The 25283-nt window shown below is 37.8% G+C and overlaps 1 protein-coding gene across 1 annotated transcript; it reads left to right on the top strand.

Annotated features, from left to right (window-relative positions):
• The first annotated feature begins 1531 nt into the window (after positions 1-1531).
• On the top strand, positions 1532-25093 carry nus1 (NUS1 dehydrodolichyl diphosphate synthase subunit). The gene is made up of 5 exons (XM_006626288.3): positions 1532-2080; positions 6549-6680; positions 9117-9269; positions 16041-16140; positions 18123-25093. The coding sequence occupies exons 1-5, from the start codon at positions 1609-1611 to the stop codon at positions 18211-18213; spliced, it is 948 nt and encodes a 315-aa protein (XP_006626351.2). The 5' UTR covers positions 1532-1608; the 3' UTR covers positions 18214-25093.
• Positions 25094-25283: the final 190 nt, after the last annotated feature.

Raw genomic sequence — 25283 nt, forward strand, 5'->3', positions numbered from 1 at the left:
AACAGTGTGGGCTATTACTATAGCTTTCAATTGAGGTATGTTTGAAATTACTTTCGCAATTTGCATGCTCAACACTATTTGCACAACGATTCTCTTGTGAAACACTTGTTGTTTGTGTTTGAACTCCTGTTGATATGAAAGTACTCCCTGCCCCCCAAGTAGCCTAACAGATAAAGAACTACAAAAGCTTCATGACATTTCTCAGATCTTCCTATAGCACTAATGTCCTGTGCAATATGACTCATTTATCTCTATTCCCAGAGGATACAAAAGGAATTTACATGCAGAAATCAATCCACCAATAAAGCAAAAGCAATGACCTGATGCCTGACACCTTTACGACAGCAATTAAGCTGGAGAAGTGAGAAATTGCTTCCCATTAAGGGGAAACTTTAGGAAGGCCAGACTGACAGGGGTCAACACACCCATATTCTTTGGAAAAGTGCCACTGGATCTTTAATGAACATATAACCAGGTTATTGGTTTAATTTCCCATCTAAAGTATAGCACTGGTTTCCAAATTCTGGTTCAGAAGGAAAAGTGTCACCTACTGGTCCATTAATACCACTTTCAGCTGCAAACTGGTTGTCCTTGAAGGTCTTCCAGTCAGTCCATAACAAACTCCTCCTTGCTTAGCTTCGAAGAACTGCCAAGCTCAGGTTATGAGGCTACATGTACTGTCGCTTTTCACTTGTGTGGATCATAATACCTTGGTGCTTCCATTCAAAGAAAAGTTCAAGGCAGCCGTTTATTGTTTTTTTTATTCCACTCTGAACTCTTTATGACTTTGAATCAGTTTCTCATGTAATTGGTCTACATTACCACTGTTTCCATGTCTTTACAAATTGAGAACTATAAGTTATAAATCCTGGGTCACTGCAGATGTTTTACGGCTTCGCTAAAAATACACAGAAATCTTGACGCTCAGCTTCAACGGGTAAATCCACGGCCTTTGGAAAACTCAGAAGAAACAGGCAATTTAAATGATTTCTTTAAAAACACCAGATGGAGTTTTCAGGACACAGATAAGTATCAAGAGTTTATGCACAACCTTGTCTGTTCAGGTGTGTTGTAAGACTTCTTTCTTAAAGCGATAAAAAAAGAATGACAATGCTACTGCTTTCATGGGAACATGAATACACATCTATGTTTATAAATGCGACTACATTAATCGTATTTGAGATTGCTGAACCATTACAGATCGTAAAGAAATCTTCTAATTTTGCTAAGGTCGCAACAGTTAATTTTCAACAAGAATGTAATGGCAATTTTATTGATTTATCTATTAACTGTTTGATTTGAGACCATCAGAAAACTATATTTTGCCTAAAATCATTTTTTCTCTCGGCTTTTCTGATCTGTAATCATTATTCTGTGCTAACAGGTCTCAGCTACCCACTCCTTCCAATAGGTGGCGATACTTGACAAACTTCACAGGTTTCTTTTCCACCCCTCTCAGCTCCTCTATTACGTAACAGACGCAGGATCCTATCGCTGCGCTCCATGTAATATTGCGGGTTCAGAGTTGAAAGGTGAAAAGTGTGAAAGATGGCAGCCGGCGAGCTGAGGTGTTGGCAGTGAATTACATGGCATCCCCCGAGTAGATTTATGTGCGTCTGTCACTTTAAGAATTGGAATGCAGCAAGGTGTGATTTCTTGAGGCACAAACAGGTCCCTGGAACATTTACGAAAGATAGTACAATGGCAGTAGTGTACGAGTTTGTGTGGAGAGTGCTGCACGCCCTTCTCCACCTCCAGCGAACGCTCCTCAGCTGGTTCCGAATCCGAATTTGGAACTGGAACTGGCGGCTGTGGAAGCGGGCAGTGGCAGCGGTCCTAGTGCCGGCAGTATTCGGATTCCAGAACCACATCCACGAGAACAAGAAGCCGGTAGCCGGGACCGGCAAGAGGAGCAGCCGGCGGGTTCGCTGGCGAGCGGACGGGAAGTCTCTGGAGAAGCTCCCGCTGCACGTAGGTTTATTGATCGCAGAAGAGGAGCCTCGCTATACAGACATCGCCAACCTGGTGGTTTGGTGCATGGCGGTAGGCATCTCTTATGTCAGCGTCTACGATAATCAAGGTAGGACACCGTCAAGCAAAACAGCAGATGAAATGATGTGTTTTGCTGTTCTTCCAGGATGTAAAGTCAGGAAGTAAAGTCCCGATTTCCTTACCCGTGCTTCGGCGCTCTACTCCACTGGCGCTGGTTTTCGGAACTAACTTTGTATCAGACTGAAAAAAACACAATGATAACTGGGTTTTAGTCTTATACGAAAGACACACAGAGGTTATGGCTTGCAGGTGCACCTTTTTTAAAATTTTCGTGTTTCAGTTTGTGTGGTTTGATTTTAGGAGTACAGAATTAAAACAATACTAAAGAAGCTTAAATGATACAATAGCGTTAGTGTTTCTCGATCACTGCTTTTACATCCACTTTCTGGTTTTGTTCTGCTCCAATATTAACAGGTTCTGTATTTATACTGTATCTCTGTTCTACACAAAAAGTTTCAGGTGACATCTTGTTGGAAATATAGTGTCAACTGTTCTTGACACCCACATTTTTAAGACACAAGTCTTAAAATACAATCGATTCATTCAGTACGTTTCAGAGAACATTTCAAAGAAGGGTAACAGACACGAGTGTTATCCAAGATTTTCAACTACTTCATTAATTATTTATCCCGCATATCAAAAGAAACATCACTTCTAACTGCAACATATTCATAAAGTTGAAAAGAAAAATGAAACCGGTACATGCATTATGTTCTGTAGCTATGGTATCAATAGTTGATGTATATGGGTTTTACAGTGAAAGTCTTAGGCTCACAGGTTTTGTACTGCATGCTTGTACAGAATGCAGTACAAGCTGTACATCAGAGACCCATGCTTTGCACTGGGTTCAAGATGCTGTCCAGTTCCTGTCACACAGCTTGTACAAGCATGTTCCTGTTCATTGGTCTCTGAGCTCTAGATGTTACATGTTGTCCTACTTCATCCCACAAATATTCAATGGGACTTAAATCTTTTGACTGATTTTACACGTTAAAATCGTGTAATAATTGTTAACGTATAGGAAAATGATTCTACTTCACTTTCTTACCATTGTTCCATTCTTTCCATGGTCTTTCATTACCTTTTATATCCTCTTTTTTGGTTTAGAAATATTTGCCACTGAGTAAAGACCTAGAGACAAAAGGTTTTTATTCCTCTATTGTCCAGAAGTTCTGCTTGAGTCCTCTGTTTTGAGAATTTATCATCTGGAAGAAGAACAAAAGAAGTTGTTTGCTTGGGATAATCTGTAGAAAATGAAAAGTGAAAAATGTATGATGTAGAAACTAACTTGTGTCTAGGTGTAGTATTTTTAGCAGTATTTACAGTAACTCCCAGGGTTTTACTCTTCAAACTTCCACAGAAGTAGCATTTCCTCTCAGCAGTTGATTTAATGGGCCTGTGAATTGTTGTAAGCACCATGGGAGAGCAGTGGATTATACAGAAAATTCAGTCTGGTAGTGTAATGGAAACCTGAAACCATTGCAAAGGACCCTGGAAAGACCTGAAGCAAATCACAATCTCCTAGGCCTGAAAGTCATGTGATTTTTGTCAAATGACAGAAACTCATCATTGAATCTGAGACTTTCAATCAGCTGATCATGTCACTCTGAGTCATTTTTCATTTCCTGTGTTTCTAAACTAATCTCACTGCAGGAGGCTAGCTAAAGCTTTGTATGTTTTAGAGTAAACAGTAAATATTTTACAACAAACAAAACGTTATTACTAGGTGCAGTGATACTTGTCAATAATTGCATTGTCCTATGGATTTGAACTACACAAGTTGATACTGGTATACTGGTGTGACAATACAACGCTGCCCCAAAAGGACATTAAACTGAGGTGTAGTGATAGTTGTAATATCTTGATTTTTAAATGTAGAAAATTCAAGACCTCCAGTTCAGAAGTATATTACACAGGAAGTATTTTGCAAGCATAGTTAAGTAACCCTTATAACTTTTCCATCACACTGTCACAGTGTCAGCTTTCATATTTTAGCTCCAAACCTGAGATTCTAAGCTGGCCAGAAGAGCCAACATAAAAACATCCTACTGCAAAATGAAAGAGTTTATTTTGAACTGAAGCCATATTTCAACCCCAAAACTGCATGTCCTAGACAATGTGCTGAATTGTTCTATACAGAAAAGACTAACATTTAAGTCACAAATGTTCGTATGTCTTAAAAAGAAGTGAAAAGTGGAACATTAAACGTATTTAAAGTCCACCAAGAAGAGACATTGAAAAGGTTTTTTTTTTCCTTTTGGGAATCATCTTTTTGCCATTCTGGTAATGATCTGATAACATTTAAGTTTCTGATATGATATAAGATTCTTTGTTACTATATTGAAACTCAAGAAAATAATAAACATATTACTCTTAAGGGTACCAAATTCACAAAGTTATCAGGAAAACACAAATATTTTTTTGTAGCACATGTGCTCATTGACAAGACCTAGGTAAAATGTCTAATGCTGATTAATGTACCTCCTCAATGGAGGTGGGTGGGTGGTTGGGTGATGTGAAAGTCTCAGGCTTGTAGTACAGAAGTGCACTCTTGGAAGCAATACAGGCTGTACATTTGTGGTACGTTCTTCACAATAGAAAGGGACAGAGTCTGGACAAGCATGTGTATCTTTTGAGTCACCCTGGTGTTCAATGGGGATCAAGTCTGGCAAACTGACATCTATGGTATAACTGTTACATTCTCCTCTTGAAAAACAAGTGTTACACAAGCAGCACGAGGACTTACTTTGTCCTGCTGGCACATTAAGATGAGCGCATAGGCAGCAATCGATCACTGCTAGTGGAATTCTGTAGTGACTTGACACATCTGCCCCAGCCATCACACTTAGATCGGTCTCCCCATCAGTTGTCGGTGTATCATTCTGCACATCTACGCCACACTGACAGAGGCAATCAAAAACCTTGATTCATCACATCGCTGCTCACCAAGTCCATCTGAGCTGACATAGTCCAGTTTCCAACCTATCGGTGGCATTTCAACATTGTTCTCTTGATAAGCAAGGGTGAATTGGTGCCTTTCTTGATTTTCTTCAGTCTTCACATCATTCACTTGTGCCCAATCAACTCTCTCACTCGTGGTGTAATGTAGTGAATATGGCACAGTCAGCAATACTGAAATGTAGCATGATCAGTCACGTATGGTCCCATAATGAAGAAAACACTCAAAGAGTGATATGTTTCCTTTGCTGCTAAGTAATAGAGCCTAACATTAATTATCTACTACTCTTGCCAGCTTCAAATTTAATGTGCCATCTATACGGGGTGGAGCAAGTTGGGGTATTCGGAAAGACAGATTTCTAATACAAGAAATTGTATAGGGCTAATAAAGTGATCTTATGTTATATACTTTCTTTCCATAACTTGTCTTTTTTTCTTGTTTGTTTCTATATGATCTCTTGCTTTTGGAAAATTGTGCAAGCTTAAAACTACTTGACAGGACAGTTAAGATCACTTTATTGGCCATATACAATTTCTTGTATTAAGAATTTCGTCTTTTCTGATACCCCAACTTACTCTCCATGAGACACAGACAGGGAGAGAAGCTTGGGCTCAGAGCACAGGGTCAGTCGTTTATACGGTGCCCCTGGAGCAGTTGGGGTTAAGGGCCTTGCTCAGGGGCCTAATGGAGTAGGAGGTCTCTGCCGGCCGCAGGATACGAACCAGCAACGTTCTAGCCACAGGCACAGATCCTTAGCCACAGAGCCACTGCACCGCACCTGTTAGTTAGTGATGATCTGAGATGTAGCGTATCTTTCTGACATCACTGCAAGCTCACAGGTGCCCAGTATATCATAGAAGTTGCTGCTTGCGAAAAGCTAAGCCCAGACTTGCCTCTGGCAAAACCCAGCCACTTGTGCAAAGTCGCTTGGACAATCCCAGTTTCTATTGCTTTTGACAGCATGAGCCAGGTTTGAAACAGTGATTTAAGGACTGGAGGGTTCAAGGTGTGTTCCAAGGAGTTGCCATTACTGGTTGAGCCACATCTGTAAGGTTCTGTTCTTTGTAAGTCTGCCAATCCTCTTACTTTGGCCTTTATCAGCTTTCTATAAAGGAAATGTTATTGGGAAAGAATATATTTTAAACTTATTTTCAAATGAAGAATCGCTATTATTATTATTTTTTAATACCCACCCATTTTTTAGGCTTTATTTTTGTGTTTTCCGTATCCAAGCTGAGAACAATAAGCCCTGCAACGGTCCTCTGACCTGTCCACCTTCGATCCCCCATCTTTTAACAATTTACATGAAACACAGCCTTGTATTGGACATCCAATAGCACACTCCTTCTTGGGGAGTTTTGGACACAGTCAGGTAGAGACATGACTCAAGCTCAGACCCATGACACATGGATCATTGACCACTTTGAATTCGAACAAATGCCTTTACTGGTTGAACCAGTCAGAAACCCTCCAACTCTGTTGTTCTTGCCTTAAGATCTGCCCTATTGCACTGATATATATTATCTTTGTTTTACAGGTATCTTTAGGAGAAATAATTCAAGACTCATGGATGAAATCCTAAAGCAGCAGCAAGATCTATTGGGTGTGGACACTTTAAAACCCTCTGTTGAGTTTTTAAATAACAGTAATGAGAAGCTGGACCACCAAGGTGAGTGGCCTTTTTTGATCAATTGTTTGATTACTGTTGAGACTACTTGTTGTTTTTTTCCAGGGAAGTGTGGCATTTATTTCCTCGAGAAGGAGGACCCTCCTGCAGATCCAGTAGCTGGAGTTGTTTTTTGGGAGAAAAAATCCTCTCAAATGGCAGAGTATACTTAACCATTACATCGTGTTAGAAAAGATGTACTGTACATCGGGGACATCAGTATGTTCTACCCAGGAGTCTTTGGCATACCGATCTGACACTTTTACATTGTGATCTGCAAAATGTAATGTAGGCAAGTGTGCGGGCTGAAGGATGTAAAATCGCTTTTTGAAAGAAATAGATACATTCTTTCAGGAATACTGCCCAGTAAACTACAGTAGTGTTTACTGAAGTATTAATGCTTTATATTATTCCTAAAGTACCAATGGTTTTATCAAAACTGACTCCCAGAGGTTCTAATTATATTTTTTACATATAGGTGTTGCTACCCATTTATACAGCTGGGTGTGCTGGAGCAATCTGGATAAAGTCACTTAATATTCCAGGGCTTCTCAAAGAACACTACCTGTTACAGTGCGGAGTTAGTCATGGCATAGTAAGATTATGTAATTGTAATAACGTCGATAAATAGTACGAAACGGCAGTATTCAAGAACCTTTCTCTTTTAAAAAGAAAACTATTTGTGGCGGACAAAATGAAAACGAGCAAAGTTCTAGCAACATTTTTAAAGGATACACCTTTGAAACTTCTGTCTCACGTGGATAGCTTAAAGGCAAACTCGGAAACCTTCAGGAGAAAATGGACTCCTAAGTTGGCAGTTCAAGGAAACAAAAAAAAAAAATACTCCACCTCAGGTTTATCATCGCTCCTTACAGTTAGTAAAAATGGATTCATATTTTCTATTGGTCGGGGTGGTCAGTGCTGCCTTGCGCTGTGGGGGTCCTGGTTCCATCCAGGGTGCTATCTGTGTGGAGTTTGTATGTTCTGTCTGTGCTCCCATGGGTTTACTCCCACAGCCCAACGACATAGTGGTAGGTTAATTGGCTTCTGAGCAAACGTGCGTCTGCCCTGTGATAGACTGGCATGGCATCCAGGGTGTCCGCTTGCTTGGGTCTGTTGCAGCTCCTCCGTAAATCTGAATTGGAAGAAGTGGTTAGAAAATGGATGGATGTTTTCTATTATTTTTGTGATGTAATAAATAGGCTCCTTTTGGACACTTATAGTATTAGTCCACATAATACAGTATAAAATGCAGACCTTTTAGACTAAATGTTTATAAGAGTTTAACAATGTAATAGATTAACATGTTATTAATGTTATAATACAGACACAATGCATTAAACATTTCCAGAAAATACTAGAGTTAAATCACCCCACTCCCTTTCTTGATCGCTATGACTAAATTACTAGATTTGAGGCAGGTTTAATTTTAGGACTAACACGCATAACATTTGCAAAATTATTTTTATTGGGCTCTTCAGTCTTCCATCATAATGAGAAATCGAAATCGAAGAGGTCAGTCCTTGCTTAATCAGACAAAAAAGATTTGTAAGTGTAACAAGCTCTAAAAAAGTTGCTGTTGATTTTACCTTGTTGTATTGTAAACACATTTAACTGGAATATCAACTTCCTTTTGTTTATAGAATATAACACTTATTATGAAAATAAACAGTTTACATGAAAGCATGGTGTTGGCTAAACTTTAAGCTGGTGCAGTAGTAGTTTCCATTACAGAAAATCAATTCACTTATCTAGGGCATTAAATAATTAAAGGAACCGTAATCTTAATACTGTACTTGTTATAACAGAATAGTAAAACACCTCAGATCTTTCATTTATGGACCTTAGCTACTGTGTTATTACGGGGTATTATATTCCAAAGTCACTATCGGCTTTAGAACATAGCCTGTAGTATATTTGGCACCATTCAAACATTATCTTTAAACATTACATTTAAAACTCATTTGCATTTGTAATGCAAAAACATCCTTTGCTCTTGGCCAGCAGGACTAAAAAGAAAAAGATCTAAGTTAACTCTTAGTATGTCATTGGAGTCCAATACAGTATTCAGATTTATTTTACTCTGTCAGACTAATATCCATTAGCTGTAATTAATAGCAGTTTCTAACCAGATTTAGGCTTTGTTTTGCTTAAACCTAAAATTATTATTTTTGGTGTTTTATACCTTTAATTAGGGACATTCTGCAATGGTCTTATTACACTGTGAAAATGTTTCTCCTCCATATAACCTGCCTGAGCAGGTTTGTTATATCCAGCTGAAGAGGCACGTCTAAAAACATTCCTAACGGGGACCCCAAGACTTTCTAACCAACCTTGTTTTAAAGGCAGGGGATCCCGTGATTGTGACATGCAGGTTTAGTTAGCTACATGTGTGTGAATTGTCTGAGATGGTAACAGAGTGGTTTGCTGTGTTTGCAGCCCTGTGGTGTCAGGCAGCAGTGAGGGTATTGTCCCCAGACGATGGGAAGCCCAGCATAGTGAGAGCAGCCCAGCAGCTGTGCCAGTTAGTGGAACAGAAGGAGAGGAGGGCCGCAGATATAGACGTAAACATGGTGGACTCTGTACTCAAAGGTAAGTCATGTCCCAAAAGAAAACTGTGTGTACCGTCTTAATGTGGTCGTCTCCTGATTTGCTCCAGGAGGGTGAGTGATACTTAATGTTGGGAGTGGTCCTCACTGGAGTTAAACAGTTCCTTGTGCCCCAGGCAAGCAAAGCAAAAACTGTGTGTATGTAAACAAGATGAACATAAACAAAGTACGACTCACTATGGAACTTTCTCTGTGGTGGAATGTTTGTCAAAATCTAGTTCCTACAACTTTTGTTTTGAAGGATTTTGATCAGTTTTGTGCTTATGGATAGTTAGGGTGTAAGGACTGTTAAATTAGGAATGTTGATGATGAAACAAAATGGAAAATGATTTTAATTGTATAATGATAAATATATCAGAACCACAATTTATTAATGATGACATTTATCCCTTACAACCTAGGAGGTCATTGATATACAGCCTGTTGAGGTAATAGGAAACTAACATCAGATTTCAGAAAAAAACATCTTAGTAAAGTGTAGCTATCATTATGCTTTTCCAATGTATCTCATTAATGCAGTCTTTGACTAAGAAGTTCTCTCAGATAATAACTGCAGTCTTCAATTAATGCTAGTGCTGAAGGACCTGTGATAAACTAGTTTTGTTCAAATGTAACGGAGACCGAAATTAATCACTTTAATTTATTTAAGATTATAGCCCCTGGGTAATATTTATAGAAATATGTCATAAATATAGTTTTATACTTACAAGGGCTCTGCTTTGCTCAGTTGAATGTCTCTCCTGGCATTTAGATCTCACTAACAATAGCATGGTAAGAATGTGGAGAATGCAGCCAACACTAATACTGTCCAGAAAGGTAACAGGAGATTTACAGGAGTATTGCACAGCTTCAGGTCCAGAAACTCACTTCCACTGGTAGTTTTACAGCAGAGACTTAATTGTTTTGAAATACCCTTTTTGGCTTCTGATTTACCATATAGACCACAGGAGAACCTCTTTAAATTTCTTCTTGTTTGAGCCACAGAGGGTATCTTTTCATTGCAAACTGTGTTTTAAGATGCACAACATACGAAAGGAGAGTATAAGAACTTTTCCAATTTCAAGTGTGTGTTGTGTTGTAAGGGGTGAGGTCTCTATGCGTTTCTTGTCATCATGATGCTGCTGTGTAACTGTTTTGTGGTGATTCATTTTACCATTATAATGTTATCGGCTACATTTTACATTTTCAAAACAAAATCTTAGTTGTCTGCAAAGAAATCTCATCTTAGTTTAGTTATATAATAATAATTAGTTAAACTTGTATAGCGCTTTTCTGGACACTCCACTCAAAGTGCTTTACAGGTAATGGGGACTCCCCTCCACTACCACCAATGTGCAGCATCCACCTGAATGATGCGACGGCAGCCATAGTGCGCCAGAACGCTCACCACACATCAGCTATCAGTGGGGAGGAGAGCAGAGTAATGAAGCCAATTCACAGATGGGGATTATTAGGAGGCCATGATTGGTAAGGACCAATGGGAATTTGGCTAGGATGCCGGGGTTACACCCCTACTCTTTTCAAAAAAACGCTCTGGGATTTTTAACGAACACAGAGAGTCAGGACCTCGGTTTTACGTCTCATCCGAAGACGGCGTCTGTTTACAGTATAGTGTCCCCGTCACTATACTGGGGCATTAGGACCCACATGGACCTCAGGGTGAGCGCCCCCTGCTGGCACCACTTACACCTCTTCCAGCGCAACCTTGGTTTATATATATACTGGTTTATATATATAAACTGGTTTATTATATATACACCTGTCTGTCTGCCCTGCAGTATATGTACAATGAGAGGCATTAAATTCATACCATCCAAGTTTCAAGAGGATGTTTTTGCCATCTGTAAGGGACTCGGTACCGATGAGCCCCATTACACACTCACAGTTTGACTGTTTATTTTCACTGGACAAGTACTGCTAGTCAGTAAAAAAAACATATGTGCTGTTCTTTGTAGGTTTAATTGCTAAACGCATGAAGACCAAAAACTGCAGCTTCTATAATAACTAGGATTAGATGAACAAGTAGATTACCAGAAAAAGTAAGGTGTGGAGTGAAAGAGCATGAACCTATCATTCTAATTATCTTTTGGTAAAAATATTTCTCAACTGATGCAGTTATTCCCATGTTGCAAAATTAGCCCTACTGACATATCCGGGTGGCTTCAGTACATTAACGGGATCTTTAAATAAGTGGGTTTGGGGAAAAACGGACACAAACGTAGCTGTGAGGTATTAAAAAACTACTCTTTATTTACAATGTATGGGGGGAAAAAAGCGAACAAAACAAAAACCTGTGTGTCTGAGCTCTCACTAGTCTGCTTGTCCCTGGTTATAAAGTTAGCCAGGCAGCCAAGCTGCTTACCTGCTTCAAAAAGACATACTGTATCTTTCGCAGGCTCTTCCAAAAGTAAGTCTCTCTCCAGGAGTCTTAAAACGTGCATCACTTCGCAGAATTTTCCTGCTCCCTTCTCCCTCTGTGAAGCGCTCAGCAGAGGGTGTGCTCTTTTGCAAGAGAGCAGAACAATGGCAGCCGAAGTGGAAGCCTCAGGTTCCTGGTTCTGAATGTCACTCAAACAATTGTCTTTCATCAATTGGTCAGGTGACTGTGGTCAGCAGGTCATTCCCCATTATCTTCTTGGGAATGTGGTTTCATACAAAAACCTCCATCGTGTCGGAACCTACTGCCCTTATACAGTACATAATATTAAGTCAAATATTTTATTGGGCTATCTGTAACTAGGTATTAATATGCATTTCTTTAATTTACTGTGTATAAAAGAAGTATTGGCACAAGCTAACACCATGCAGAAGGTAAATCTGCTTCTTTGCTAAAAGCTGAAAGAAATGTCATCTGTTAAGTTAAATACAATCTTGAAACAAAGTGAATTACACAACCCTATCAAAAATCTCCATTGTGCTACTTCACCATTAACAGAATACAGCATAAGGTTAACATGATTCCCTGTGTAAGAATGTCATAGTGCCAAAACACAAACTTGTCCGGTACAAAACAAACCAGCTGAGATGGGAGCACAGAAAATGCAAAAGTCTAGAGTCACCAGTCTTATCCTCTTGTTCTAATAAGTAGCTTGGGCACTTATTAAAATCAGTTACTGTATTTAAAGGTTGTACTTAAAATTTAAAGTGGAGAAGTACCAAGACTACATTAAATTGATTAGCCTAATACTACATAAGATGAAATGATTACCAAAAGTCATGAGGATACACAGACATCCGCTGTGCCATTTTTTATAATACGATTGCAGTCTCTCATTCCTGATGGGTTTTATTTTTACAGAGATTAATTTGATGTACACTATGTTCTGCAAACCTGTTTTTGTAAATTCAAATACAGGTAAATATCATATGTCACGGTGTTTACTGCATAACCCTGAAAACGTTTTGTCAATGATTTCCCCTATTTTGTATATTTGGGCAAAATGACTCAATGAAGTTAAATACTGCCACAAAACAAACTGAATTACAAAACAACAAGAATCAGGTGTTATGTTTTTTTACAGAAGGGGGCATATGATGTACATTCTGATTTTTTTTTATATGGTTAGGCCTAAAATTATAATATTGTATGTCATATCTTATCAGAAACTTGAAAACATCTTGGCATTTATTTCTCCTAATATACAGTAGTAGATACTGCATCTATAGCAGGTCGGACCCATGAAATGTCAGGTAGTAACCACAAGGGGGCGACAACACCTCCCTGAGGAGCAATGTGCTCAGGCAGCATTGTGGCATTTCATGCAGGAGTGTGATAAATTGAAGATGATGTGGAATTAGCCACAGGTGCTTAGCTATCTGGAAGATGTATAAACAGGGAGAGAAAAGAAAGTCCGCTCCATGTGTCAGGGAAAGGAGCTGGAGGTGCAGGTGGAGAAGATGTGAAAAATATACTCTAAAGCAGTGCTGACGGAGGGAGGCACTACTGGAGAAGAAGAAGCAGTTGCCCCCTGTACTAAATTATTATAGGAGGAAGAAGGAAAGCGTCCAGCAGAAGCCAGAGAAAACGCAGTCACTGGTGGAGGACATGTTTGGTCTGCCTTACCTTCCCCCAATTTCCTCCTTTGTCCCCAATGAATGTGGAAGAGCCATTAAACGGGGTGTTGTTAACTCATTTGTCTGCTGCCTTAGGTGCCCTGCATGTTTTGGCCTGTGATTTTTGTTTAAAGGAATATCAGTACAAGTGCTGAATGTTATTTTTGTCTGAATAAGATTCTATTGGTGACATTATATTTTAAAAATAAAACCTTCCTTTGGGGGGAAAAAAATCTCCACTTTATCATAACTGTTGTGATAGTTTGGCATTTTTACACATTTATCATTTCATGCTGCACTATCAGATTGTAAAAGTACCCACATGAGCTATTAGATTATGTCCAGTTGGCTCACTCACAGAGAGTGGCATTAAATTAGTTTTATGAAAAAATGTGTGAGCAATAGCACAGAGGTATTAGTCATGAAATCACTAAAAAGGTAGACAATCAAGTAAGAAAATAGATCAAGGCAACTGCCTACTGTATTAAAGTATGGACTTTAAGTATTCTGATGTCTGATGCATAATAAGTAATGCACAATCTAAACTTGTTTTTAACATGGACACGGTACATACCTTGTCTACCACTTTGGAAAGATAACCTTTAAGTAGATGGCATTAGTAGTTAGAAGTAGTAGTTATTATTAATACCTGAAGAAGGCTCCACAGACGAAACGTTGTGTTCTCTTTCTTCTTTTTTTCAGCATGGAATAAACCTATTACTTGTTATTATTAATAGTCATAAACTACTTACACACATGAAACCCATCACATCTATTTTAGATCCCATTCCCACCACTTTATTTCAGTCCCATTTCTCTTCTCTTTGTCCCATTGTCCTCAATATTATAAATGAGTCCTTGAGCACTGGCGTTGTACTGACGGTCCTCAAAACTGCTGCCATTACCCATGTGCCAAAAAAGCCTAACATGGCTCTGGACAATCTAAACAATTTTGGCCCCATCTCCAACTTATGCTTTCTTGCAAAAATTCTAGAATGTGCTGTCACATTTCAGTTACATAACCACCTCATGACAAACAACATTATTGAACCCCTCTAATCTGGCTTCTGTCAACTTCACAGCCCAGAAACTGCAAAGTCGCTAATGATCTTCTAATAGCTTTTGATTCTGGTTCTCTTTCTATACTCATCCTTCTTGATCTCAGTGCTACTTTTGACACTGTTGACCATGACATCCTACTTTCTCATCTTGAGACTGTGTTTGGAGTTTCTGACACTGCTCTCAAATGGTTCAAGTCTTACCTCACTGACCGCTGTCACTTTCTCTCTTAATGTGTATAGGTCTGAAATTGGTCTTGTTAAGTCTAGTGTTCCTCAGGGCTCAATACTGGGCCCATTGCTTTTCAGCATTTACATGTTTAATGTTACATGATCACATGGCCTCAGCTATCATTTCTATGCTGATGATACTCATATATACATCTATACCAAACTTGACACTGATGTGGCTGTCTCTATTCTATCTAATTGCATCTCTGACGTAAAAACTTGGATGACTCAAAATTTCCTTCATCTTAACTGTTACAAGACTGAAGTCATGCTTATTGGCACCCCCCATCAACTCTGTAAAGCCAGTCCTGTAACCCTATCTGTAGGTGGTTCTGTATTTGAGCTTCAGTCTAAATTGAAAAACCTTGGAGTGATATTCAGTTCTGGCTTAACATTCGACCCACACGTGCTGCATATTGTCAACACCAATTTTTTTCATCTCAGAAATATTGATAGACTACACACAATGTTATCTAACTGTTGCTTAAAAACTGATCATCACATTTGTATTTGTGTTTGACTACTGTAATGCTCTACTCGAAACTGCAGTATGTCCATATTTCGGCAACCAGAATCCTGTCCAGGTCTAGTGCAAGCGATCACATTACTCCTATCCTGGAGGCTTCATGTTAAATTCCGTGTGGACTTTAAAATCCTCACGCTCACCTATAAGGCTCTGCATGGCTTGGCACCTCAGTACCTGTCTGAACTGTTATCGCCCTACTCCCCACCTCGCAACCTTCGCTCTTCTAATTCTGGTCTCCTAACTGTCCCCCAAGCCCGTCTTCATTCTGTGGGTGACAGGGCCTTCTCCTGTTCTGCCCCCAAGCTCTAGAACTCTCTCCCCAAGGATATCAGAGAGTCACCTTCTCTAAACCCCTTAAGAGGAGCCTTTACTTAACTGGTTCCATTCTTTACCCCTCTGCTCCTTCTATACTTGTTACCACTGTCCACGGTCTGCTCTGTGTATTGTTATTGTGTGTATTCTTTTTATTTATTGTTGTTGTCATTCTGTAAAGCGCTTTGAGAAGCCATCTTTAAAGGTGCTATATAAAATAGTTTTTTTTAAAATTATTATTCTACTAATAATACACCTAATAATAAATGCTGTCTCAGAGATATTTTGTGCATTCAGCCAAGTAGGTTCAACGAAGGACGGTAACATGGCCATGATGACAAGGTACAAGGTAGTCCTGTGAAGTGAGTCGAGGGAAAGGTCCAAGGACAGTGACAGAGGTTACAAGGAAAGACTTTATTCTCTTGGAGGAAGTGTGAATATAGTGGCAATAAAATTATGTATTTCGTATCTCTTCTCAGAAACATTGTTTGTAAGATCCATGTAATCTGGTTAAATTGTGTGGATGCCTATCATTGCCAAACATGTTAATGTTGTCAATATTCTTTATTTCCAGGTGCAAAACATATACCAGATCCTGATTTAGTGCTGAAGTTTGGCCCGGTGGACAGCACGCTAGGGTTTCTTCCCTGGCACATCAGACTAACAGAATTTATGTGAGTGGCTGAATTCTATTTTTTCAATTTTTACACTTCAACTGCAGAGAGGTTTTTGTTTTAACTCATGTTTGGGATTCAAATGTTCATCCTTAGTTAAATTTCAGTAGCTTTTGGGTGTGAATGATCATATTACTGGTGCAAAAAGGTTGGTACTGCAGTTTTTGAGAAGAGACTGGGAGGCTTTTCAGGCTTAAAACCTAGAAATATAAAGTATTATGTTGTTCTCGATTCATGTCATTCTGAAAGAACAGTCAACCTCTTCATCTATGTCTTTTGCTTGGCCTTCTTCAAGAAGAGACTGAGGCGAAACAGTGATGAGTTTCCTCTCTTGTAGCTTTCTTTGTGGGTTTGTTAATTCATGGTTTTATATTTTAACCAATGGAGTCCAAAAAACAGACTTTATCAGTGGTATTAAGTGTTTCTCTGCTGCCCTGCAACACTTTTATATCAGATGCTACTGTAGGGGACTGAATAGAGCCCACTTGTGACCAATTTACATAGTCTTCTAAAGAATTTAGCCTCTTGGATAAATGACTGACATCCTACATCTGGATGGATCTGGAATTATGGCAAATATCTAAAAGAAAGTCGTTAATACATTATATATTGGAAAAACGGGAAAGGAGGTGATAAACTAGAAACATCTCCCCCATAAATGCACAAAGCTAGAATATTCTAGGCCAGTTCATTTTGTTTAAATAATGGGGTGGATGAAGGTTAGAAGCAATAAGAGGCCATTTTGTCCATCTAGCCCAATTAGTAGTTAGTATTTCATTAATCCAAGGATCTCATTCAGCTGTTTTGTGAAAAAAGCAGGCTGTCGACTTACCCATCGTGGCTGGTAACTTGTTTTATACTCCCACCACCCTTGGCTTAAAATTGTGCCTCCTGTTCTTGGTTTTAAATCAACTTCCCCATCATTTCTGCAAGTGGTCTCTGGGTTAGGGTTCAATTTAGATTTTGTTCACATTACATTATTACTAGATGTTATACAGTTTATTGTAAAATCACTTCATTTGACTACATGAATGCATTAACCCTTTTTTTGCATTCCAAGAGAATAACATTTTCTTAGTAATGAGTTTTGTTTGATGTTGAATGGAAAGGGAAAAAATGACAAACTGAAAGGAAGATCCGTAGCTGGTTTGAAGTGAGTATTTGTGCTAATACATCCCAAGGAGAAGAAATTTCCAATTTATAATGCAAACTTGTTTTTAAAACTACACATCAAACAAAATCAACAGTAAGTCAGTCACATAGAGTTTACTAATTGGCAGCAGTGTCTGAATGGTAATTGCTTTGTTGTATAAATTGCTGCTGATTTTTCTTTCTTCAGGTGGCATGACAGTGCCCATTTATTGTCCACCCAGCAGTTATGAGCTCTGGTATAATAAGTACTTACATTGAATGTTGAATACTAAGCTGTCCCACAGTCTCTGTTGACTGTTCTGTTGATATTGTAAACACTAGATGGCAGCACTCACAATTGTTAATGTAATATATTAACCTCTACCAGGTTTATCATCTGGGGCATCTATATCTACATTAATATACAGCAGCGCTTCTAGAATGATGAAAGTCCCCAGTAAACAACTTTGCACACTGAAGGTTGAGTAGTCCTTCATGGGTGTCCACTATGAAAGGATAAATTAAATTATGAATCTGTTATTTTACCAGCTATGAATGTGATCCATAACCCAGGCAATAGATAATTATGTAAAGTGAGAAGAGATGTTTAATGTAATTAGTTCCTGAAGTAACATTGTTTCAGTCACAGTTTTCTATTTTTTCCTCTGGACAATTGCTGTTGGGTAAAAAGGATTTAGAGCAAAATATTGTATCTCTAATCTCTAATCTTAATCTCTAAAATGTAGAATCTTCAGAAAAGAAGAAAGGTGTCTCTGTAATATTTGTCAGTGTTCCCTTTGCATAATAAAGTCAGTTATTTTTTCCTAAGGCTGCCTAATTTTCTTTTGCAGTTCTTTACCCTCCCACATAAACATCACATATGAGGACTTTTTCTTGGCGCTGAAGCGATACGCTGCCTGTGAACAGCGTCAGGGGAAGTGACAGCCGTGGCTGCCATGGGAACCAGGATGCGATACACACACAGAAAAAGGGACCTGCCCTCTCTGGATGTTTACAAGCACCCAAGAACAAATTCCAGCCTCGTTCAGCACTTGCATTTTTTATTTGAGTTTCTCAAAGGAAGATTAATAAAATGTCTTATTACCTCTCTGCGGCTAATGGGGTATGTCTGTAGAGGCCTGAAGTTAATTCATGGAAAATGTGACTTGGTTCTAGGGGGAGAGTCAAGCAGTTTGTTTGGTATGGCTTATGTTGTAATGTTCATTGTTAGGCACTGGGTTAGTAGTATGGTGTATCTGCTTTGTTTTTAAGTACGGTTTGGTTCAAATGTTTAAAAAAATCTGTTGCCATTCAAATCTATATGGACCTAAATTATGTTTTCTTTACTTTATGCACTAAAAAAATACCTGGCCAATTTACTTGAGTAGGAGACTTTGGAAAATTCTAAAGTGCTAAATATTTTAATTAGCTTGTATTTTACTGCTGTTGCGTTTTCTTGGGTGAATCAACAGGTGTTCATGAAAGCAATAGTAAGGATAGGTGTGAGTTGCTGAAGAACGCACTGTCTAGTAGTGGAGTTTGATGGAAGATCAGAACAGTGCTTCTATGGAGAAGCGTTTTGTATGCAAAGCACAGTAGATCCCATGGCGTTTTTTTATTCTGTGGAGAGGCCGGTGCAGTGCAGTGCTGTAACCTATTAGCTACGGCTATGTGTGTTTAGCTATGTGGGCGTACAGAAGGATTTTCAGGGGCATAGTTCATATGATTTCAATTACAGATTTTAATATGATTTGAGAAGTGAAGAGACTTGAAAAAAACATCAAAGTGGAAAAGATGCTTGGCATAGAAGTCATCAAATGAGCAATGAATCCTGTAAAAAGCAACTATTATCTATGACGCTGGTTTGCATTTTGTGAGTTATGGATGATTCAATTAAATTATTGTTTTGCGAGACAGTCTGGGTACAGCCAGGATTTATTCTCCATACGCATTTAAAATACAGTTACGTAGCTTCTTCCCTTTCTTCACAAGAACTTGGAAGACACAGTCATTTAAGGATACGTTTCCAAGCAGAGTGCATATCTCAGCTTCCTGTAAAATTGACAGAATACGATTTTATAGTGGGTATTGCTATGAAATGAATTCCCACATGAAACATGCATAAAAATGAAATTAAAAAAATATTTAATATTGTAGCTCGGAGGTTGCTGCAGATTAAATGCACCTCAAAACAGCTAAGGCTTGTATTGCCCTACTCTTCTATTAGCCTTTTTTTGCTCTTACATAAATACTTGAACTTCATATTTATGTAATTCCAGTAGTCTTCATCCCATCCTTTTAGACTGTTGAAGGTTAACACGTTTCTCCTGTTTCATACATCAGGGGAAAAAAAAAGTATTAGATTTTCAATTTAAATGTATTTTTTTATAATCATGATTTACCCCTCTGAAGCTTTTTCATGGGATGTCCTGTAATATATATAGTGCACCTTAACTGAATGAGGCAAACTTAGGCTGTAAAAGAAATCGAGAAACTAGACATTGCTGTCATTTTTTATATTCATTTTTAGGAATTGTTTTGTCTGTCCGTCCATGCCTTTAACAGTGAAAGTAAACATATTTTTCAAGACAATTGCACTAGTGATAGAAAATATTAAAAGCGGTGATCATTGAAATCCAGCATGTTAAAAGGTTTTTATTTCTATGTTTTTGGAAAGGTTTTCTCTTAGGTCCACAAAACCTGAAAGGTTTGGTATCACATTTTCTCTAATACTGTGACCATTTTATTTTGTTTCACGTGAGCACACATTTTCAGAATTCAAATTTGAAATTGAAATGTAGTCCTGTTAAATTGAACTTAATAGCAGTTGACCATTTTTATATGATGTTTTTTTTAATTAACATTTTTCTTTCACAAATGTCAATGACAAACAGTAAAGCCTTTACACCATGCTGCTAATACCACTAATTGATGGATCAAATACAGAAAGAGGTCTTTTTCTACGCTTTATCTGTTCTTGTGGATTTGTGCAGGGAAGCTAGTTTAGAATTGCCCTTCCTCAGTTTTCGTGATCTTCACCAGTATCATTTATCAAGAATGTAAAACCAACTTATTTTTTCCTTTACTACTTTAAAGGTATTTCTTTAAACCATTTCTTTGAGATTGAGGTTTAAAGTTTGAAAGATACTTCCAAATAGGCATCCTGTATAATGTTATTTACTTGTCTTTTGATTCTTTGTAGAACTGTATATTCTCTGATGTCTGATGTCTTTGGAACATGGCACTGCTGGTATGCTTGGCCATGTGACTGATCCAGCATTTTACAGCTCAGCAGTTACAGTATTTCACTTCTTTCTATTTCAATGCCAAACTGACTGGAGGAGCTGAATAACCATTTATGTGGACTATGTTGCTCCCGGTTTCGAAAGTATTCTCTGTTACAGTAAATAGATGGAGCTACTGTATGCAGTAAATTAATCATTTCTTTATGCAACTATAAAGTAAAGGAATGCATGAGAGATTAATGGGAAAAAGAACATTGCACAAATTATAAAAGATAAAACTGCAGGTGTACGTGAACTGCAGTTCAGCTTGCACATCAGGTTCATAAATATTAGAAAAATGGTATATTGTATTGAAAGTGTTTAATTTAATCTAAACACTTGAAACAAATCTGAGCTGCTTATACTTGCAGATAAAAATGCCCTATTTTCTCCCCACACTACAACAACATAAGGAAGGTTACGAAAAAGAGGAAGCCTTTAAATTAATCTAGCTTGATTAATTGTAGTTAAGTGAATTGAGGCAGTTGTTTCTATAGATAATTTCAGATTCTTCAGTGATTAGAATATTTTGCTTTATAGATGTTGATCTTGGATCCCAAGCAGAATTATAATTTCACACCAGATACACTGAAGTGGCAGTACCTTAGTTCTCTGTTCACTTGTGCTCTTTAGATTCCTGTTCTCATACTACTTACTGATAAAACAGTAAGAAGTGATTGTTTAATGGCTGTTATCTTTACAGCGCAAATTGTAAAGGTTCCAGAGGCAGCTAATGTTTAGATGAAATACTACAAAATATCCAGTCCGATTAATCATTTCTTTTGTACAGTCCAATGACATGGTGTGATGTGTTGCTTCTGTCAATGCAAGAATATCACTGTCCATGATGGGGGGGGGGGATGATTTGTAAAAAATCCAGAATAGAAAGGGGATGATTTTAACTGAACCTTTGACATCAGCTAGTGCAGTTAAGAATGTCTTCAAATTCATCGGAAACATGCTCAGGTCACCGTGACATGTTGCTCTGAGGATGGTATGCCCCCGTCTGTTCGTTTTCAGTGTAATCAAATTGTGCCTCTACTCATGTTGTTAATGTTGAAAGATACCTCAGATAATTTTTGTCTCAAAATATTTGCGTAATGTTGTAAGTCTGTTTTAAAAAAAAATACAATATATGGTGTGATGTTGGAGCTGTACATGCAGTCTGTAGTCTATATGGTTTTATTTTTGCATGCACACTGCCTTTTAAAACCTGGGGTGAACCAAAAAATATTGGAATGACTAAATTGCACTAGATCATAGATAAACAGAACATGACCAGGTAATTGAATTGAGTATATAGAGAAACAGCTGTTCTTGTTCCCATTTTATTTTCTTCCTTCACTTTAAAAGTCTTTCCAATTAATGTGATTTAAAGTGAACAAAAAATGAATTGAACACAGCTATGTTCAAAGGCCCTTCTTTGCTCACCTAGTTATAGGTCAGATAATCAAAAGGGGGAGGAATCTTTAATATTTGGTATTGTATTTGAAACTTGATGACTCGCATTATGGTAGATGGTGTAAAGGAAATTAAAACACCGGATGACCTGAAAGTCTATTGACTACTATTGCAAAGACATTTTTAAAAATTGATGAAGGTCTCAGACTTTGGCAGATTAATTAGCAATTCTGCATTTCTTTCCCCAAAAAAACACTGAATTGCTTTTTTCATTCTCTTAAAATATGAAGTGGTATTGTGATTCATAGGTTAAAACCTGTTTCTGTTCTTAAAATTGCAAGATTAAATTTGTGGTATGCACAAATGAAACATTTATTAAAAGGGAACATTACAGGTCTTACATTTTAAAAACATAAATTGCAGTTGATTTTTGCACATTACTTTTTTTCAGCAAACATTTAGTTTTTTCTAGTGATTTTTGAGGAGCCCAAAAACGTTTTTCTTTCACAACCTGAAGTTATTTTGTGACTGCCAGGTACTTTACCAGAGGTATTCAGCAAAATCAACAGTGTTGTTCTAAACAAAGACACTATTAAAAGATTGATACATGCTGAATGGTCAAAAGAATCATCATTTCCAAATCACTTGCTGAAATTGCAAATCTATTGTTCACAGTTCACCTGAACAGCGGCAAGGCTGAGTTCTTCAGGTTTGTTCTACTGTGCACTATGAAATTATTTCATTCTGAAGGTCACCTGTCAGAGGAGGTTTGAAAAATGTTAACATCTTTGGTTTTATTATTTTGGTATGAGGTACATAGAAAGTACTGTATTTCATAACATCCACCCATACATTTTCTACCTTTTTCTTCAAATTCAGGGTCATGGAGCCTATCCAGGCAAGAAACGGGCACAAGGCAGGATACGCTTTGGACAGGACACCAGTCTATCTCGGGGCAGAGACACAGACACGCACACACCCGTAGGGCCTATTTTCCCAAAAGCTGATTAGCCTACCAGCGTATTATAGGATTATGGGAGAACAATGAAACTTCCAGAAAAAACCCATGCAAACACTGGAAGAACATACAAACTCCATACTGATAGCACCCCGGGGCTGGGTGGCAGCAATGCAAAAAACGGTGCTTCTGTGATTCCCTAATTTCATTATCCAATGTGATAGGTGAACATCAAAGCTATAGCTCTTAGCCATGTTTTTCCCAAGATGTTAAGATGATAACTTTGGTATTTTAAAACGTGAATAAATATTAAATTACCCAGTCCTTAGTTCACAGCTTAATGTTTAAAACTGCTGATGGCAGAGCAGTTTCTCTCATTTTAGAACTTTATTTTTAAATCCAATTATTTTCACCAAGTGTCCCAGACTGTACCCATTTGATCTGACAGTTATACAGTACATACATGGAAATGTTATGAAAACTACATTACATAGCATGTCAGGATTATAAAGCAGTCACACTATATAAGTAAATGTCTTTTAGTACTTAGGAGGTTTTTCTGTTTACTATTGAAATATAGAAATATCGCAGGTAAAACCAGACTGTCTCAGTTATTCAAGCAGTGTATACAAGAGATTGCATTGTGCTAAACAGCCATAGGAATGCCCTTATGAATCCATTTTATTTAGGACACTTTGTCGGTATCATTTGGCACCAGTTATACTTGAAGACCTACTGTGAGTTATTTGTTTCTCTGTATTGATTCTCTCAAAGATTAGCACAGAATTTGTGAAAATTACAGAAGAAGGGTTTTTTGTAGTTCTGTTCAAGGTTCCTCAATAAGGAACAGTTAAAAATAGGATGAGAGTATTTAGTTTTTTAAACTGTTACTGATTGATTTGGACAGCAACTTATTTACTTTAGGGGCTCATACTTTTTTGTCTGAAAATTCTTCAGTATTCATTTGTTGGTGTTTTAGTAGCTTGAGTAGTCTGTCCTCTCATATTTTACTGCTTTTTGGATTTGTGGTAGTTCCAAAAATTATTTCAGACAAAAAATGAATATGGCTTAGCTCTCCAAGGACTACATTTAAGACACATTTTAAGTATAAGAGCTGTTTTTGTTTTGCATAAATCAACTGTTATTGTCTGATACATTTGTATTTCTACAGCAATGCTAGTGACTGATGTGAAAATCTCAACATCACCCCCTCACCACTATCCTCATCAAATAAATGTAAATAAGAATAATATAATTCTTTTAAGAACCATGTTCTGTAAGATGTAGCATGCCATTTTGTGTTTTCCTTGCCTAATTAAATGGATGGAGATCAAGTGATAGTGGGATCAAGCCATTAATAACCTTGTTGCAATCCTTGCAAGAGCTTTCAGAATATTAATGACTAGATCAAGAGATCTTATCACCATGGGGAACTCAAATATTCACATTCTTCCAAAGAATTACTTTGGTTATTTTATTAACGTGGCTTTTCAACAGCTGTGCCTTTGCTATATATATTTTTAGTCTGTGTCATCGAGCAAGAGACCAGCATCTGAAATGCAATGAGCAGGAAATTACTTTTTATCTTGACTTGCTTACTAAGATGTTAGGGTTGTGCTGCTGTTATATCTGATAGGCATGCCATTGTATTCTACTGAGGAATCTAACAGCATATCTCTTTAAAAAGGTGTTTGACTGAGGTGTACAGGTATAGAAAATTCACATAATCCTTACTGGTCAAACTCCCATTATTCAAGGTAAAAATTCAGAGATACAAACAAAGCAGAGAATGCCTCAACAACAGCACAATAAAGATTTGTAGGCAGGTTATTAAAGACCAGATCATATGTTGCAAATGGTTTAATAGTTTTTTGTGAGACAGAGGGAGGGGGTGGGAGAAACTTAAAAAACCATTAAGCTATGACCAAGGCACTGGAAAGCCCAGATAAAGCTCTGTGAATATTGTCCTTGTTTGGTGCTGAAGTCTTTGACACAGTGGTGTACAATGTGCAGCCCTGGCAACCCAATGTTTTCTGTGTGCTTGTATTAGTTGTAAATAAAATGTATAGCAGGTTTTTATGAATCAAAAAGGACTCTGAATTTTCTTATAAAATGTCAGAAACAAGTACCTGTGTATGTGGTGAGACAATAATAAAAATGTAATTGTCTTTTAATAATATTTTTGAGCATTTTTTTGTATTTTTTGTACTTTTACAGCCTGTTACAGCCTTTTTCTTTGCTCGCACACCTCATAGCTTTCAGTTTCAGCTGATACTGTGTTACGTAAGTGTGCAGCTCTGGACATCATGTTTCATGTTTTTGATTTCACCTGACCCACAAAGTGAGCAAAGATCTTGCATAACTGTACC

Source organism: Lepisosteus oculatus, chromosome 2 (assembly GCF_040954835.1).
Source record: "Lepisosteus oculatus isolate fLepOcu1 chromosome 2, fLepOcu1.hap2, whole genome shotgun sequence".
Classification (NCBI taxonomy): Eukaryota; Metazoa; Chordata; class Actinopteri; order Semionotiformes; family Lepisosteidae; genus Lepisosteus; species Lepisosteus oculatus.